Source organism: Astatotilapia calliptera, chromosome 18 (genome assembly GCF_900246225.1).
Source record: "Astatotilapia calliptera chromosome 18, fAstCal1.2, whole genome shotgun sequence".
Lineage (NCBI taxonomy): Eukaryota > Metazoa > Chordata > Actinopteri > Cichliformes > Cichlidae > Astatotilapia > Astatotilapia calliptera.
Genome location: NC_039319.1, coordinates 32,038,643 through 32,055,904, shown reverse-complemented (window position 1 = coordinate 32,055,904; position 17,262 = coordinate 32,038,643). Strand labels below are relative to the sequence as shown.

At 40.5% G+C, this 17,262-nt stretch overlaps 1 protein-coding gene and 1 long non-coding RNA gene across 2 annotated transcripts; both read left to right on the top strand.

The window, feature by feature from the left end:
• Positions 1–639: 639 nt before the first annotated feature.
• Positions 640–874, top strand: LOC113010160 (uncharacterized). Its single transcript, XR_003270289.1, has 2 exons — positions 640–672; positions 764–874. It is a non-coding gene; the product is annotated as an uncharacterized LOC113010160 (long non-coding RNA).
• A 913-nt stretch (positions 875–1,787) lies between these two features.
• LOC113009883 (zinc finger protein 2-like) lies at positions 1,788–5,754 on the top strand (the record flags this gene model as incomplete). The annotated part of the gene is made up of 3 exons (XM_026148454.1): positions 1,788–1,837; positions 5,241–5,427; positions 5,641–5,754. Coding segments are annotated over exons 1-3 (351 nt in total), but the record flags the coding sequence as incomplete, so codon positions are not given.
• Between the last annotated feature and the right edge of the window lie 11,508 nt (positions 5,755–17,262).

Below are 17,262 nucleotides of genomic sequence, written 5' to 3'. Positions count from 1 at the left end.
TGTGTGACGAATTATGACGACTGTTTGGTAGCTGTTATTGTCTCTCTCTCTCTTCATGTGTGTTTCTCTGGTGAAACAATAGTTTTGTGTTAATGTTAGGGCTGCACGATTTTGCATAAAATGAGAATCACCATTTTTTGGCTTAGAATTGAGATCATGATTCTCTCATAACAATAAATAAACATAAAACAACAAATGTCTCACGTTTTGTTGTTGCAGCAAAATGTTGTCCTGCTTGAAATTCCGTCTCCACCGTTGCTCGACGCTGCGTGTACAGAGCAGGTAGTGCAACAATAGAAAAATAGTTGCGGGACGGCACTGTGTAGCGTTTGTCTAGGGTGTTGATCGTTTTCCTAAATCCCTCGTTTTGCACAGTGTTGATGGAGCCATATCTTTGGTCAGGTGATAAGTGATAGCCTCCGTAATGTCTTTGTGCCTGCGGGAGTTCGACGTGTATAGGGAAGCGCTGTATAAGGTTCCCGTTATTGATGTTTGGGTGGTTGACCGGGACGGATTTTCTCCTGTCACTTTCTCGTCATCCCTGACGTGCTCTCCGTTGTTGTTTCCCTGCTAATTTTAGCATCACACGGCACAGCTTCTGTATCACGTGGTATAAGGCTCCGCCCTTGTCATTTGTTGAGCAGGAAGAGTGAGCGCTTGTTTTCATGCAGAGTACGTCCCGGATCAAAATGTGAAGTTTTACAAATCACCACTTCTTTAGTGAATATCATTTCAGTCTCAGACAATCTCGTTTCTCTTACAGAGGTTGAATGCACCTTCTGCGGATGGCGGTACCACACAGTGTGCGTGGACTTCCCCTGCACAGAAGGCAACTACAAATGCTGTGAATGCTAAATAAAGAGAAACAAATGATCCCTGTTGTCTTTGCTTGATGATTGGTTTGAGTCTTGACAATCCACATTGCTGGCGTTGCATCTTTCAATGCCAGCAATGGCAGGTATCAGTGCTCAAACCTTTTGTGTTTGTTTCCAACAAGTTGCCCACCTCGGGAAACAAAAATGTGTTCTTTTACTTGTCAGATGAACATATGAGACACTTTGACTCTTCAGTGCAGTGTGGAGCCTAACAAAGATCTGTTTTGTGTCCCAGCTGATCAGCAGGAGGAGGAGAGTCTGACGGAGCAGCAGAGGAACATTTTCAGCTACTTGGACTCAGCTCAGCCACTACAGAGGAAACAATGAGCTCAACACAGAAGGTGACAGACAGAGCAGGACCATATGACCAAAGATATTTATCACCATATACATTTGAACATTTGCCATAACGATGTAGCTGACGATAGAATTGACACCAGACAAAATACTTTACAGCTGCACAACTTTATTAAAAACCCATCAATGTATTTTCACTGAAACAAGCAGCTGTTGTTTATGTGCATTAAAGTTATATAAAAATGTAACAGTGCAAATGCAAATTCCTCGCTGACAGTTTAACCAAAAGGCGTTTCCAGTGGAAACTGGCCGACACATCCTGAGCATAACCATGTATAATATCCACTAAACTTCAGAAGAGGTTATACAGTCGTGGCCAAAAGGTTTGAGAATTGCATAAATATTGGAACCTGGAGAAGTTGCTGCTTAAGTTTTTATAATAGCATTTTGCCTGCACTCCAGAATGTTATGAGGAGTGATCAGATGAACTGCATCGTCCTTCTTTGCCATGAAAACGAACTTAATCCCCAAAAAGCCTTACCACTGCATTTCATTGCTGTCATCAAAGGACCTGCTGAGACCATTTCAGTGATCGTCTTCTTAACTCAGGTGAGAATGTTGGCGAGCACGAGGCTGGAGATCATCATGGCTGTATCCCGATTCAGGTTCTGCAGCTTTAAAGTCCTCAAGGGCCGCGTACTCAAAGACCGCTAAGGCCGAAGTGCGAGGCTCGTAGGCTCGTGAAATGGGACGTCTAGCCTCCGTCGCGCTGCCCAGGTTGCCTAGCAACCATGATACTAACAGCTGGAAACGTTTCATACAGCTTTGTTTGACAGAAATGAAGGAGAACATATTTAGTTCATTTGTTTCTACATGAGCTCTGTGTGATTTGATGAGTATCTGAGGCTGAGACCACAGGACTGTGAAACATGATTGTTGGGCTTCATTTCTGTGCTGAACAGTCGTTTAAGATTAGCTGTAAATAACAATTAGCTGATGTTGTTCATGAGACTAAAGTCATCTCACTGTGGTAATGTAAATATAATATGGCCAATATTATAGTTATTATATTAATCACTTCACTCACAGACAAGTATCTGTGACAGTGTGTATACAGATGTATCATATATAAGAGACAAATGTTGTTACTTCAGTATGTTGGCATTATTACATTTGGCTCAATGCTTACATATATGTGTAAAAAGCAAATGTAGGAGCTGTGATAACTGTGTCTGATAGAATGAAGAGTAGACTGATATATGAAATATTCCTTTATTGGGTGAGAAAATCAGACCATGTCATAACTGCTTTAAGTCACACAGAATAGATATCAGAGCCTTAAACAGGCTGACTTCTGCTAAATGGGTCAAACTGGGCAGAAAGTCTACAAACACATAACATCCTTATAGAATATGATGTAACACTATAGATCAACTTAGCTCAGAATATATAAAGCATATAAACAGTTACAGCAATATGATGCAACAAACACAGCAGCTACTGATCCAAAATACTCAAAGCTTCATAGAACTGAAACCAACATTTATTTTAGCTCCATTCTGCTGCTGATACAGACTTTAGGTTTCTGAACATTAAACTTGTTGCTGCCTTTCATAGTGTGTAACTTGAAGGCCCTGAGTACTTTCTCCCACACTGAAAACACTGGGATGATCACATTATTTGAACATTACCTAATAAGACTGATTCAGCACAGACAGTTATGTTAAACTTTCCTAGCAGTCCTTCACAAACAGGGAACAGTCTGTCTATTCTCTCCATCTGTCAGCTGCTGCTGGCTCTTCCTCCTCCTCTTCCTCACACACTGCTGAGTTTGTCCTGGTGGATCATCAGGGCTGCAAAGCCTCACAGATGATGTGCAGCAGTGGGTCCCTCAGTCTGTCCTCACTCTGGACACTTGCAGTCGTCACACATGGAAATCAAATGTGTGATAAGCTGCAGGATTCAAACACAAGTGTAACTTATAAACACATGTTCATACTTTTATTCCACAATCAGAGAGAAAGAAACAGAGAGAGAGTGCAGGACAGACAGACAGGTGACAGTCTCAGGTGTACACACTGCTACACAACAGCACCAGAGAAGCAGGATTTAGTGTTTGTGTTATTACGAGTGTAAACAAGAAGAGTTCCAGATGGTGCAGTGGACACATGTGTGACTGCTGTGATTAAAGCATCTTTCTTTCAGCTTAACGAGTGAACCGTCAGCTCGTTCAAACACACGTTAAAGTGCGTTTGGCTCGACACCACCGAACAGAGGCAGCAATATAACACAGCTCACATTAACAGTGCAGTGGATCCTGCTTGTGCTGTGATGTTCAGGACTGCAAACCGAGCAGCATCAGCTTGTTGTGTTTGTGGATATATGACTGACTTTAATTATCCACAAAATCATCACATTCTCTGTCAGATTAAGGTCGACTATTGAACAGCGTATATTTTAAAGGCTTTAAAACCAAGTTAACGCTGAAAGTACAAACATCACTAATGTCACATAACTCTGCCGACAAGGCATAGCTATGGCTATGAAATGCTCTTTGTGTATCACTTCTTCATTATGAAAGATGTCATTAATGCACTAGTAACACACACCACATTTATTCTGCTCAGCTGCAGTATCCAGATGAAATACATCATCATATTACACAGTTTTCAACAAGCTGCAATTTAGTAAATGCTCGAGTTAAAAGTAACGTTTTGTAAAACTGTTACATTTAGAGCAACTTTTAAGTGGAATAAGTTGCCTTAAAAAATTAGAGAATTATTCAAAACTTCAATGAAGACTTAAAATAAAAAATTGTGTGTGTGTGTGTGTGTGTGTGTGTGTGTGTGTGTGTGTGTGTGTGTGTGTGTGTGTGTGTGTGTGTGAATTCTTTGAATCTTTGGGCTGAAGGAAGGACAATACTCGGTGTATAAATGCTCAATCAACAATCATTTATTTCCATACAATTCAACAGTCAGAGCATTACAACGTCCGGACGGGAGAGATGCTACCAGAGGGTCAGGCACATGTCTCAAAATGGTGACGGGTTGCTCAGCTTTTTATAGTCTCTAGTGGCCCCCAGCTAGTCGTAAAAGCCAAAACATCACATTTTTTCTCTGTTACAGCGCCTAAGTTATGACCTCGGCAGTTGTTTCTCTGCTTTCTGTAAGGTGGGGGTGTGGAATGTGGTCTATCTATCTCCCCTGTCTTTAGACACAGAGTCTCCTGCTTACAACCTTCTCTTCATGATTCAACAATTAAGCATGTCAAGAAAACAGTGTAACACATTCCCAGCAGATCAAGGATACAGATTGATGCACATTTATCTAATGAACTAATATGTGAATATGTTCTGTTAACTCAAAAGTATAATGAGAACTACACTACATACAGCTCACACACTCTATATTAAAGGGTATAATGTGATCTACAGCAGTATTCTAATTCAACTACTTTGATTACATATATAAGGTAACATATAATAACAGAATAATCTAATAGTACACAATCAGGAGGGATGGGCATGATTTTAGTGTTTGAACAGTCATGAATTATCTTTAACAGCAGGTTGGATGTAATGTGTTAGAACTACCAGCAGGTGGGGATAAGAGACCTTTAAGGTGTTTGGTGCCACGCTCCACCTTCAGGTTTAAAACTAGTGTTAATGGAGTTTGAAGGTTGAGTTTGTTCCACGACTGCATTTCACTCACTGCCTCTGTTTGTATCTCTGTCACTGCAGGACCAACATGGAGCCAGAAGTCAGCGCTCTCAGGAGGCCGACAAACCTCACAGAAGAAAGGGAGAGAAAAAACACACCTGTGACGAGTGTGGGATGGGTTTTACTGTGAGGGCTTCACTAAAACGGCATCAGGTCATCCACACTGGAGAGAGACCGTTCAGCTGTGACTTGTGTGGAAAGTCTTTTTCCTTCAAGGGTTCCCTAAAAAAACACCAACTCATCCACAGTGGAGTTAAAGCGTACAGCTGTGATCAGTGTGGCAGAGCTTTTACTCACAGTAGCAACTTACAGAGGCATCTAGTTACCCACTCTGGAATTAAGGCATACAGCTGTGACGAGTGTGGGAAGGAGTTTACTGAAAAGGCTAAACTAAAACAGCATCAGGTCATCCACACTGGAGAGAGACCGTTCAGCTGTGACTTGTGTGGAAAGTCTTTTTCCTGGAAGGGTTCCCTAAAAACACACCAACTCATCCACAGTGGAGTTAAAGCGTACAGCTGTGATCAGTGTGGCAGAGCTTTTACTCACAGTAGCAGCTTACAGAGGCATCTAGTTACCCACTCTGGAATTAAGCCATACAGCTGTGATCAGTGTGGCAGAGCTTTTACTCACAGTAGCCACTTACAGAGTCATCTAGTTACCCACTCTAGAATTAAGCCATACAGCTGTGACGAGTGTGGGATGGAGTTTACTCTGAAGGCTTCACTAAAACAGCATCAGGTCATCCACACTGGAGAGAGACCGTTCAGCTGTGACTTGTGTGGAAAGTCTTTTTCCTGGAAGGGTTCCCTAAAAACACACCAACTCATCCACAGTGGAGTTAAAGCGTACAGCTGTGATCAGTGTGGCAGAGCTTTTACTCGCAGTAGCAGCTTACAGAGTCATCTAGTTACCCACTCTGGAATTAAGCCATACAGCTGTGACATCTGTGGAAAAACTTTCAGCCAGAGAGGGTACCGAAATACACACCTACGCATTCACACCAGACATGATGTGTACTGCTGTGAACAGTGTGGCAAATACTTTACAAAATACGCACACTTACAACAACACATATTTACCCACACTGAGGAGAGACCTTATCGATGTGACCTGTGTGAGAAGACTTTTAAATGTCCACATCACTTGAGACGACACCAACAGATCCACACCAGAAAGAGACTCTACAAGTGCAGCAACTGTGAGAGAAGCTTCTCACAGTCACATAGTCGTAACATTCATGAACGTGCACACATGGAAGGAAACTACAGCTGTGATCAGTGTGACAAGAGCTTCAGGAATCTCAGTTCATACTCTGCACACAAACGATCCCACGTTACTAATAAACTGTTTCACTGTTACCAATGTGCCCAAACATTCACCTCATTGTCTGCTCTGTGCAAACATCAGCGCGATCACTCAGGGCTGAAATCACTCCCATCACTGGATCACAGTGAATCTGAAGACACAGAAAGATCCTCTGGTTTCTGTGTCGGACTCAAAAAGCTTGAGATCAGGCTCCACAGAGTTCAGATAGAATCATTTAAACTTGTGTTGAACTGAACTGGTTGCTGGGCTGAACTTCTACATAATACAGATCTACATGGGATCTTCTTTTGTTTTTTACTGAGTCAGTTTTGTCCTTTTTTCTCTGTCCTGGTTTTGCTCGTCTGTAAATGATTGAAACTCAGTCAAATAGTTCATTGTTCTCCAGCAAAACGTTTTGGAAACTCATGTTTAACCTTTAAAATGACACACTGCAAAAGCAACATATGCAAATTCACATACACAAACAGAAAATGCATTAACCTTATAAAGACAAGACAAGCTCATGGAGTTTAATGCATAGACACTGATTAAACCTGGCTAAGAACACAAACATATGCAATGAAGAACAGCTTGCTATTTTGTATGAATGATACAATGGTGTGAATGTTTAATAAAATGCATTTGAGTTTGTAATTGAGGAATAGAAGAAGCCATATGACAAAGGGAGTGAGTTATGTAAACAAAAAGTGATTAAAGTAGTTTTAAAAGAGTGACTTAGGAGTGCTCTCTCGTACTGAGTGATCAAAACCAGTGATCACTGTAGAAAGCTTCCGACCCCCAATTAATTGACCGAGCTCCAACTCTTTAATAAGCACAGATATGCATTGTGTATAAAATAGTCATAACTGCTTAAGGCCTTCTTAAAGCTATCTGTTACATTGTTAAAGCCTCGTCTTAGCCTGCTGCTCAAAATAACTTTCACTTCTGCAAAACTCTCCAAGCCTGTTTCCTGTCCTGTTACTTTTAGCCTTTCTGAAAGACACACTGTTTAAACCTCTAAACACAATATAAACTCCAGATTATATTATTAATGCAATGGTAATAATGATGATAATTTAACAATAGCAGTAAAATAATTTCCCTGCTCCACAACCATGAGAACAAAGGTTTTTAGTTCTTTCAAACAGAGTCTTGGAGATGTTTGATGTTTCTGTTTTTTCTACATAAAGGAATAAACTATTTTTCTTGCTTCATGTAGTGTGGAAGTTTTTAATGTTTCTTCATCTGTGATGTTCTTGAATGTGTTCACGTGAAGATGGTATAAATAAACTGTTGTCAGAGATTTACAGTTATCAAACAGTTAGGTGAATAAACAACACTGAGACACTTGGAGACGGTTAACGTGCTGCACGGGTGAGGGCTCAGAGAGGACTCACACCGAGCTGCAGTAGTCGTTTATTATTTATAGCAGGGTGAAACAAGCATAGCAGTTTCCTCTAATTTTGCATATATGTGTGTGTGTGCGTGTGTGTCTAAGTTCGTATAAATATCATAGGGTGAACTTCCTCTTTCTATAAACAGAGCGAGTAGTACATTTTGTTCTTTTCCTATTAAGAGTAAAATATGAACATGTACTTTAATGCAACATAAAACTCATTAAAGCGTTTCTTCTTTAACATCCCCTCCTGATGTTAATATTTTTCACTTAATCATACTTTATTATCAGCCAACAATCACTTGCTTATAACATTTTCAATTGTAGCATCATTCAGTATGTGTGTGTGTGTTTCTATACTAAATCTTCTTCATCCGGTTCATCTTCTAGTGGCAGTCCAACATAGGTAATTACTGTGGCCTGTACCATTTTGTCAATCATGGATCTTATGCATGGTAGGATACATGTAGAAAACAAGCATAATAATAGAAGCAGAACTCCTATCAGTACGAGTCCTTTTATCACGAGGGTCTTCCAGCTGCCACTCAGCAGCCAGGTCAGCCAGTCCTCATTGTTCGTGACATAGTCTTGTTGCTGCACATTACTCAGTTGTCGCAACTTGTCTAGGGCGGTGGTCATGGTCAAGGAGTGCACGTTGTCCGGGATATAGGTGCAACAAGTGGTGTTGAATAAGACACAGAGGCCCCCTCTCTCAGCGAGAATCATGTCCAGGGCGACCCTGTGTTGCATGACCACTATTCTGATCGCGTCGATTTCCTCATTCTGAGCCTTATTTATCTTTGTTGAGCTGTTCAGGAAAAGTCCAAATCGGTAGTCAAGAGTCTCAATTCTTAACGTGTTTTTTCCAGTTCCGACCCATGGGAACAGTGAGTGCAGGACCTTCTGTCCGGTGGTCCACAACTTGAACTCCGCTGGTACATCACTGCCCCAGATTGGGTCATAGGGTTGCACGTCATCAGTGTTCCTCTTGCGTCGTGGTTGGTTCTGATGACATGGTTGACCATAACATACTATTGGCGAGACTAGAGCACACTGTAGGCATCAAGGGCGCTGCCTTGGATTGGTTTAAATCTTACCTCTCCGATCGGCTCTCTTCGGTTCACTTGGCCACCTCCTCCTCCTCCGCTGTACCTGTTTGCTGTGGTGTCCCCCAGGGATCTGTGCTAGGCCCTACCCTGTTCTCACTGTATATGCTTCCTTTAAGTGTCATTTTTGAGAAATACCACATTGCCTTTCACTATTATGCCGATGACATCCAGATCTATTTTGAGCTGAATGATGATCTAGCTATGTCCGTGAGTAACTTTCGAGAGTGCATGTGTGAGGTCAAGCAATGGCTTCTGGCAAATTTTCTTATCCTTAACGATAAGAAAACTGAAATTATGATCTTTGGCAGTGACGCTCTTTGTGCCAAACTTCATGATGCTTTTGGTTTTCTCACTAGTTCTTTCCCTGACACTGTTAGGAATCTGGGTGTGCTACTTGACAGCTCATTTAAACTTGATAAACAAGTATCTGCTGTCGTCAGATCTAGTTTCTACCAACTTCGCCTTATTTCCAGGGCCAAACACTACATCCCGCACAATGACTTGGAAAAGCTTATCCATGCCTTTGTTACGTCAAGACTAGATTACTGTAATTCACTTTATTATGGTCTCCACTCTACCCTTTTACGCAGAGTCCGGTACAAGAAAAGCTCACAACTAAGACAAAGCTGCTCCTGCAAGGAAAGCTCACTGTTATGCATGCAAGGTGATCAGCTCTAGGTGAGAAGACATTTAAATCTCACACTTGTTCTGCTGCATTTTTGAAGCTCAATTCCAGGAACAGATCGCAGGGTTCATTTTTATATACACTGCAACTGCCATGAGGACAGGGCCATTTTTTTGTTGTTGTTTGTTTTTCCTTTTGCTCTGTGCAGCATTTTGGCAGCATTTTTAAATTTCTCTTTGTATTTTTTCTTTCTTTTACTAGTGAAGAGATGTAGCGTGAACAGTCTAAATATCCCATATGGGTCGTGTGAAATGGTGTTTTCAGTTTCATTCAGTTGAAGTAAAGAACGTTGAATATTTCTAAGTGTGCTGTTTTGAACCAACATGTCACAGTATGATCAGTGCTGTAATTTTTGACAGTCACTGTATCAATGTTATTTTTGCATCTCTTGAATAAAGGTTTTGACCTGCAAGTGCTAATTTCTTTAGTTATTGGGGTAAAATGGGTAATGTTAATAGGAAGGTGTTTGCCAATTCAGTAACCTAATTTAATGTTAATGGAAACTAACATTATCTCAAATTGTTTAGTTATAATTGTTGTTTAACTGAATCTTGATTTTTGATCTTGATTTGTTCTTTCCCAACATTTTTCAAAAGAAACAGTCTAATTTCTTTGCTGTGATTGATTCCAGAGAACACGGAAGAACTGACATTATTTAACTGTTGATTTATGTAGATTCAGTGGAGGAGTAATGTCAGTTTAATTCTTTACCTACTGTCAATGCAGTGAAATTAGACATTTTGTTTTGAAAGGTTACTGGTGGATGCCAGCAACCATCTTGGAAGAGAACAATATAATCTGTTATAAGGCCTCCATTTGAAAATTGTGCATTTGATACTAGAATATAATAGCAAAATGTAATTTGAAGATAACATGTAGTATTTAAGTGACCAAGTAGTATTGGGTAAAAGTTATTGAATGGTGTTGGGATAAAGTGAGAAAATTGTGAAGGATTAAAATATTCCAAGAGCTCAAATTACTTCATCAAAACATGATTAAGTCACATTTTATCAACACAAATTGCACAGGCTTATTGAACTTGAATAAATTGTGTTAATTTAACTCAGTTGTTTAAGTTGCTGCCAAAGCAAAACATCTGTGTGCAACAAATGTCCACCATTGAATTAAGTAAATCCAACAACATATTTTTTTCAGTGTAGTTTGGACTTTATGATTTCTGTAACTGGAAAATATTATTTTGTTTAAAGACAGAAGTGACCGCATAGTTGCAACATCAAAGGGAAATATTAATTAATTAGCATCAAGTATATTTGTTGCTTAAGCGTTTGCACTATAACTTAAGTAGGATTATAACTTTTAAGGAAGGAAAGATTTCAGATATTTAGTTCACTGCTTCAGTTATTTTATATGAAATTAAAACATTTACGTTGGTCAAATATGATGCTCTAAATCAAATAAAAGTTTGAAAATAAATGATGTATTTTTAAATGCTGCAACAAATGTTCACAAAAAGTAACTATAATTAAAACCAGTTAAACAAAATCAAATGTTTGAATCATGCTTAACCAAATGCCAGGCTGCAGAGCTGAACCTAAAGTATACGTAGAAAGATTTCAACATCTGAGCAGTTTTTAATGTTTTTATCACATATAAATGTCACAGCAGTGGGTCCTGGCCCAATGCTTTGTGTTTTGGTTTTCTTTGACTCTTGTTTTTCTTGGTTTTTGTTCTTCTTATTTATCAGGCTCTCAGTAATCTTAGTTCTCCCTCCCTCAGTGTTCATTTCAGCCTGTGTTTAGTTTCTGTTCCCGTGTCCCACGTTTCATCGTTTCATGTCGAGTCAGCCCTGTCTCTCTGTTTCCTGTGTCTCCCCAGTCAGCCCCGCCTCCCTCGGGCACTCATGTGTGATACAGAGTAATAAACCTGACTACATTTGCTACACTCTCTTTATTACCTGTTACTTTAAAATTCATACACTAATTATGTCTGCCCATCTCTCTAATGTGAAGGTCAAAGGTCAACATCCCAGTGACATAAGAATAATCCCAAAGGGGCAAAGGCAGCGGTTAATTTAGCATATTTAGCATTAAGGGTACAGCAAGGATATACTTTTACTTATTGTGGCAGGGGTGTGGTCTCTGGCCTGCTGCAGTGGAGGCTGGTGGCGGGACGTTGGACGGCACAGGTGAGGGTGATGGAGCTCGAGAGAGATATGCTAGCAGTCAAACAGACACCTGGACGGTCCAAAAGTTGGCCTACCTGTTACTGGCTGAGGTTTTAGTGGAGTTGTGGCTGAACCACATAAAAATATATCATTAATTTTAATCTCCCCAATCAATGATCATGTTATGTTGGAATGTTGTTAAAGAGGGTCAAAAATGTTTCAACCCAGTTTGTTTTGCAGATTCTGTATAGCAGCTTTAATATAGGGAGAACACAACTTCCTGATTGTATGAATAAAATCAGGATTTTTCTCTTTGTCAGTTTAATAGTTTCTGTTGTGCTTGTCACTGTTCCCTGTCTGTTTTCTTACCTGGTTCTTCCTGACCTTGTACTTTCTCCTCATGTTCCCTCTTTCCTCTCTCCCTCTTTGGACTGACAATCATACACAAATAGATTGGATTCAATTAGATGAAAAAATTACATTAATATGAAAAAAAAAAATTTATTAAGATCACTAACAAAAAGTCCTCTCTCAGTCTACTTTCAACCAAAAGGCAAATAACCAAACCACATGAACATCTAATAAAAGATATAAAATATTGAAACACTGATCCAACATTATCCTTTATTGACGGATCATTTGTTCTTACACTTTTACCTGAATGTGGCTCCTGTTTTTGAAAAAACGTCCTTATATCCATTATGAACCTGTCTGTCTCTCTCTACACAAAAACACACACACAACAGCAGTTATAAGGTTAATGGGCATTCAGTCAGTTAGCTAGTTAGTATCCATTTCAAACAGGACAGTGGCAACAACAGCAGGCTGCGGACAATTTTAAGTTTTAGATTTTAAATAGGCTGTATACATTTCAATGGGAGCAACAGGACAGTCAGATGTCGCTGAATTTACTACAGAGCAGGACGGATTGTAGGGTAGCAAACATTGTTGGAAAACACGTTTTCAACACTGCAGGTTACCTGGTGTAAGGTTTTTCAGCTAAAAAGAAACATGACTCCTATCTAACTACATAAAGAGTAACTGAAGGTTAAATGCTGCTAATATGTCCTGTTTTAATCCAGGCACTCCACCTCCGCTCCGCTGCGTCTCAGCTACCATCGCTCTGGCAGCAACGACCCTAGAGCCAGAGTGGGGGAGAGCTGGAACAAACCATTTTGGGAGGGGGGAGGGGTTATCTATACTTTTGTTGTTAAAATGTTCCGTCTCAACCAAGTACTCTATGCTTTTTATATTTTTAGTAGTGTGTCACACAAACAGCAAATATTGATAAAAAAAAAAAAAGTAAGAAATCTTTGGGGGTGCTTTGATTCATTTTTGGGGGTGCTGAAGCACCCCCAAAAATGGGCTAAAATCGCCCCTGCTTGCATGCAAGGGCAGCCACAGAGCACTCACACTTGGAGTGAGGGCTCCGGGACTCGCACTCTGCCACTGCCCTGGTCTTTATTTATACACAAGAAGAGTAATACAACAGTGAATATGTTTGTTCAGTGGAATGTTGATGCGTGAGCATGTGCGGATATGGGTGTGTGTGTGTGCCAGGAGAGGCTCCTCTACCTGGTACAAAGTGAAACTGCTCATTAAGCTCTTATCTAGCAGGTACTGCTCCTTCCCTGCATGATAACGGGTCACAGTGAATCAAAAACAGTCTGAGTTATAAAGAGGTCATCATGCAGTATTCTATCATATGCAAACTTATATTATTAAAAGATTATACTGACTACAATTTTCTATTGACAACAAGGAAATTCTTTGTATATTTCATATATCAGAGAAAGAGGTAAGAGGGCAGAAATGTTACGGTAGCAGGCTCGGGTGTGTACAGCATAGAAAGAGGAGGAGGATGCCCCCGTTTATTACCCGTCTAATTACGTGGGAATAAACTTCAGCTCATCTTTATTTTGTCTTAATAAGTAAATTCTCTCATTTTTTTCCTTCCCCTGAAGTGTAAATTTTTCTCCATCTGCCGCACACACGATATAACCAAAATGACATTAACTGTATGATTAGCTGTAGTTTTGATGCTGACAGAAAGGTGTGTGTGAAGAATATTAACGGCAGTGAGAACATTAAGAGAACAGTTTGATGTTAGTGACATCATCAACATGGATCATCTGCAGTTTTATTAACAGCACTCGCGTGCTCGTTTTATTTAATTATCTATCTATAACAGCGTGTCAACAGACTCCTGTCTCGTGTTATCGTAAATACATAAATGAATATATAAACAATAATTTTAAGGGCGGAGTATTCATATTCAAGTACTGAATAGTACTGACCGGGTTTATTTCCTGTGCCTGATCGTCTTCTGTTATTCTGAGCCCAGTTCTTAACGTTCTTTAGTGTTTCACAGTCTGTTGCTGAGTGACGTGAAACTTGTTCGTTACTTTCAAAACTTTTCCCCCGGCGGAATTCGTGAGGCACGCAGTGAAGTTTAGGGTGTGTCGGGAGGATACAGATCCTTGAATCCGGGGAAAACCACAACTTAGCACCGGAGTGACATCATCGGTGTCGGAATGTGAAAGTTCTTTCTTTTCTCAACATAGAGAGAACAGGAGGAGAGAGTGATGGAGCTTGTTGGGTTTAAATTCCCACTCTGTACATTCCAAGGAAACCACTCGACACAAAGAACAGACGGACACTCCAGCTGAGTTTTACTTGCAGCAAGGGGAGAAAGAAGCAAAGGTGTTTACAATCCTCCGTTCCTAGCACATCTCCGACTTCTTCTCCCCGCTCTGCTCTTTTTATTATGTGGTGGCAGATTTCTTTTCTCATGTATTAATCACATATTTAATCATATCACATTAGTTATAGTAATATCACTTTCTCACTTTACTATAGTAAGAGCACTCCTGTCACTAGTTTACATGCATGTGGAAAGTTCCCACAGAGAGGCCATTGTAATGGGAGAAGTTAAACAGATAGTGAGACTCCTTCTGCTTAATAGGGATGTAAATCCTCAGAAAACAAGGTCATAAATCTCTCTGTGAGGGAGGAAGTATAGCCCCCCTGAGAGGGGCCAACATGTGAGTTTGTGGAATGTTCTTTGTCTGTGTGTCTGTATATAAGATGTAAGGGCGGTGGCCACAATTCAGAGATGGTCCTGGTGTTTCACTGGGATGCTCTCTCCATATTGCAATGTGTTTATTAAACCCACTTAAATCAAGCTCACTTAGTGTGTTGCAGGTTATTGTTAAAATTTCCATAACAATTATCTTAAAAGAAACACAAGCACATATTGTCTGCTTCCCTGACCTTGCCTGATAGTGTGTGTGTGTGTGTGTGTGTGTGTGTGTGTGTGTGTGTGTGTGTGTGTGTGTGTGTGTGTGTGTGTGTGTGTGTGTGTGTCCGCCCTAACATTCCCTCACTCTACAGTTCCAATAGTGAAAATTCCGGAACCTTCCCCCCTCTGTATGAAGGGGCCTCTCTTTACAGAAAGCAGCTGGGAGGTTGGAGGGAGTGGTCTTTGTTTTACAGAGCAGAGTGACGTCATCTCCCTCCATCACAGGGAGGACAGGACTCTGCAGGATCACTGATCCACCTCAACACAGAGACAAACTACAGCATTTCATCCATTTACACACAGCTTCATCAACACTAACTCCACACACTCAGCTTACCAGTGATTATAGTAATAGTAATAGGTCATAGTAATGTGTCATCTCAAACCCCATTGCTGTCATGTTTTCTGACCAGTTCATAGTGGAGCTGTTGTAACAGCTGGACACACATTCTGTCATGTTATCTTCACCTAGTATAGCTACATTGGGTAGCTGTGCTGTGCTGGATCATTGGTGTCTCTCTCCCCTCCCTCCAGGACATTTACAGCACCCGTCTCACTAAAAAAGCCCTTTGCATAGCGGCTGATCCCACGCACCCAATGCAAAGCTTCTTCAAGCTGCTGCCGTCGGGGAGGAGACTGCGGAGTCTCCAGGCCAGGACCAGCAGGCTGAAGGACAGCTTCATCCATCAGGCTGTCAGGAAGCTTAACTCCCTCCCGATTCTGCCCCCTCTCCCCTCTCTCCTCCACGGTCTCACTGAACTCTGTCACACACACACAAACACACACACTCTCTGACTCACTCACTGGCCTGCACCAGTTACCAGTCACTTTGTGGAGCATTGGACTGCCATTACCTCACAAGACTTTGTTGTTACACTATCTCTTACCGTACACTACTAAATCTCCATTTGCACTATTTGCCTATTTGCACTACTCTGCCTGGTTTACACTCAATGTCACTTACCCATTATATTGTATATTGTATAGCTTTCTTGTTATATGTAAAATTGTATTTATTTAAATTTTTACTTTTTAATTATTTTACTTGCATTTTTAATCACTTTTATATTTAAATATATTTAAATGTTCATTTGCTATTTATCTAGGGATTGAGAGTAACGCAATTTCTATTCTCTGTATGTCCTGTACATGTGGCAGAATCGACAAATAAAGTTGACTTTGACTTTGACTTTGACTTTGATACATATTATGCACTCTTTAACTGTAATACTTTTCACTGTACAGTTCCAGCTGGATGGAGACTCTCCATGACCACTGGTGTCAGTTTTGAATACACACATTTGGGTAAATTTTGGTAACAGTAGTGTTTTTAATGATTTGGGGAAATAAACTGCACATGGCACACTTGTGTCTGTGGTTTGGGATGCCTTATTACTCCTATAACCTACAGTTGTTTGCAAGTGTTAAGTTTGTATTCACTCACTGATTTTGGTTTCTAGGTGACTGGGGTGTGGATGTTGGCTCCAGGCAGAGCCAAGAGTTAGACCCACTTAACATGACATTAATATTAATTTCATTCTCTAACACAGGGTTTGCAGGGCTGGAGCGAATTTACTCAGGAGGAGAAGCCCTGATGTTGTCTGAGAAATGATCTAACTAATCTTTTCCTTTTTGTTATTCTCCTAGTTCTGATGAGTTGACTCATGGGAGAGAACATGTGTCAAAAGGAGGGATTCCAGAATAAACATGAAACAATGTTTTTCAAACGTTGTTTCAAAAACAATGTTTTTCATTAGTTTTTTATGATGTTTTTGTCTGTGGCTTTTTACTGTGATTTGTTGGATTAACAGTTCATGTACAGGTATTAATCTTATACAGGTGGTACACCCATGTTCAAATGAGGTTTTGATAACCTATAAGCAGTGATGGGAATAACGGCATTACTAACGGCGTTACTTTTTTCAGTAACGAGTAATCTAACTAATTACTATTTCTATCGTTACAACGCCATTACAGTTACTAACAAGAAAACGCGGTCCGTTACTATTTTTAAACAAACAGACAGTTGAAGCTGTGTTCAGCTTACCGCATCTTATATCAGTTGCACGGAAGTAGCTGTAAGTAATCTGGACGCTACAGCTTTAAGCAGCTGCGCGCTCCCGCGGGCGGTAATCACGATCGCTGTCTGGAGCACAACACCTGGAGCTAAGGGAGCAAAACAATCGCATGAGTGCTGCTGTTTGACTGAAGAAGGATAAAGTAGTCGCCGTTTTTTCCTGGGTTAGGGTTACTGCTGTCTCCAGGTAGAAAAAGGAGTGATACACCTGCTGCTGTCAGACCTGCAGGTATCAGGCTGTGATGTTCTCCTTTATAGTGGACAGATCTTTTTTTTTTCGGAGTGGCACAAATAATTTGTGTGGTATCTTATTGTGCCACCCAAGAGGGATCAGTGAATGAATGCAGATGACACCTGATTAAACCAAGTCA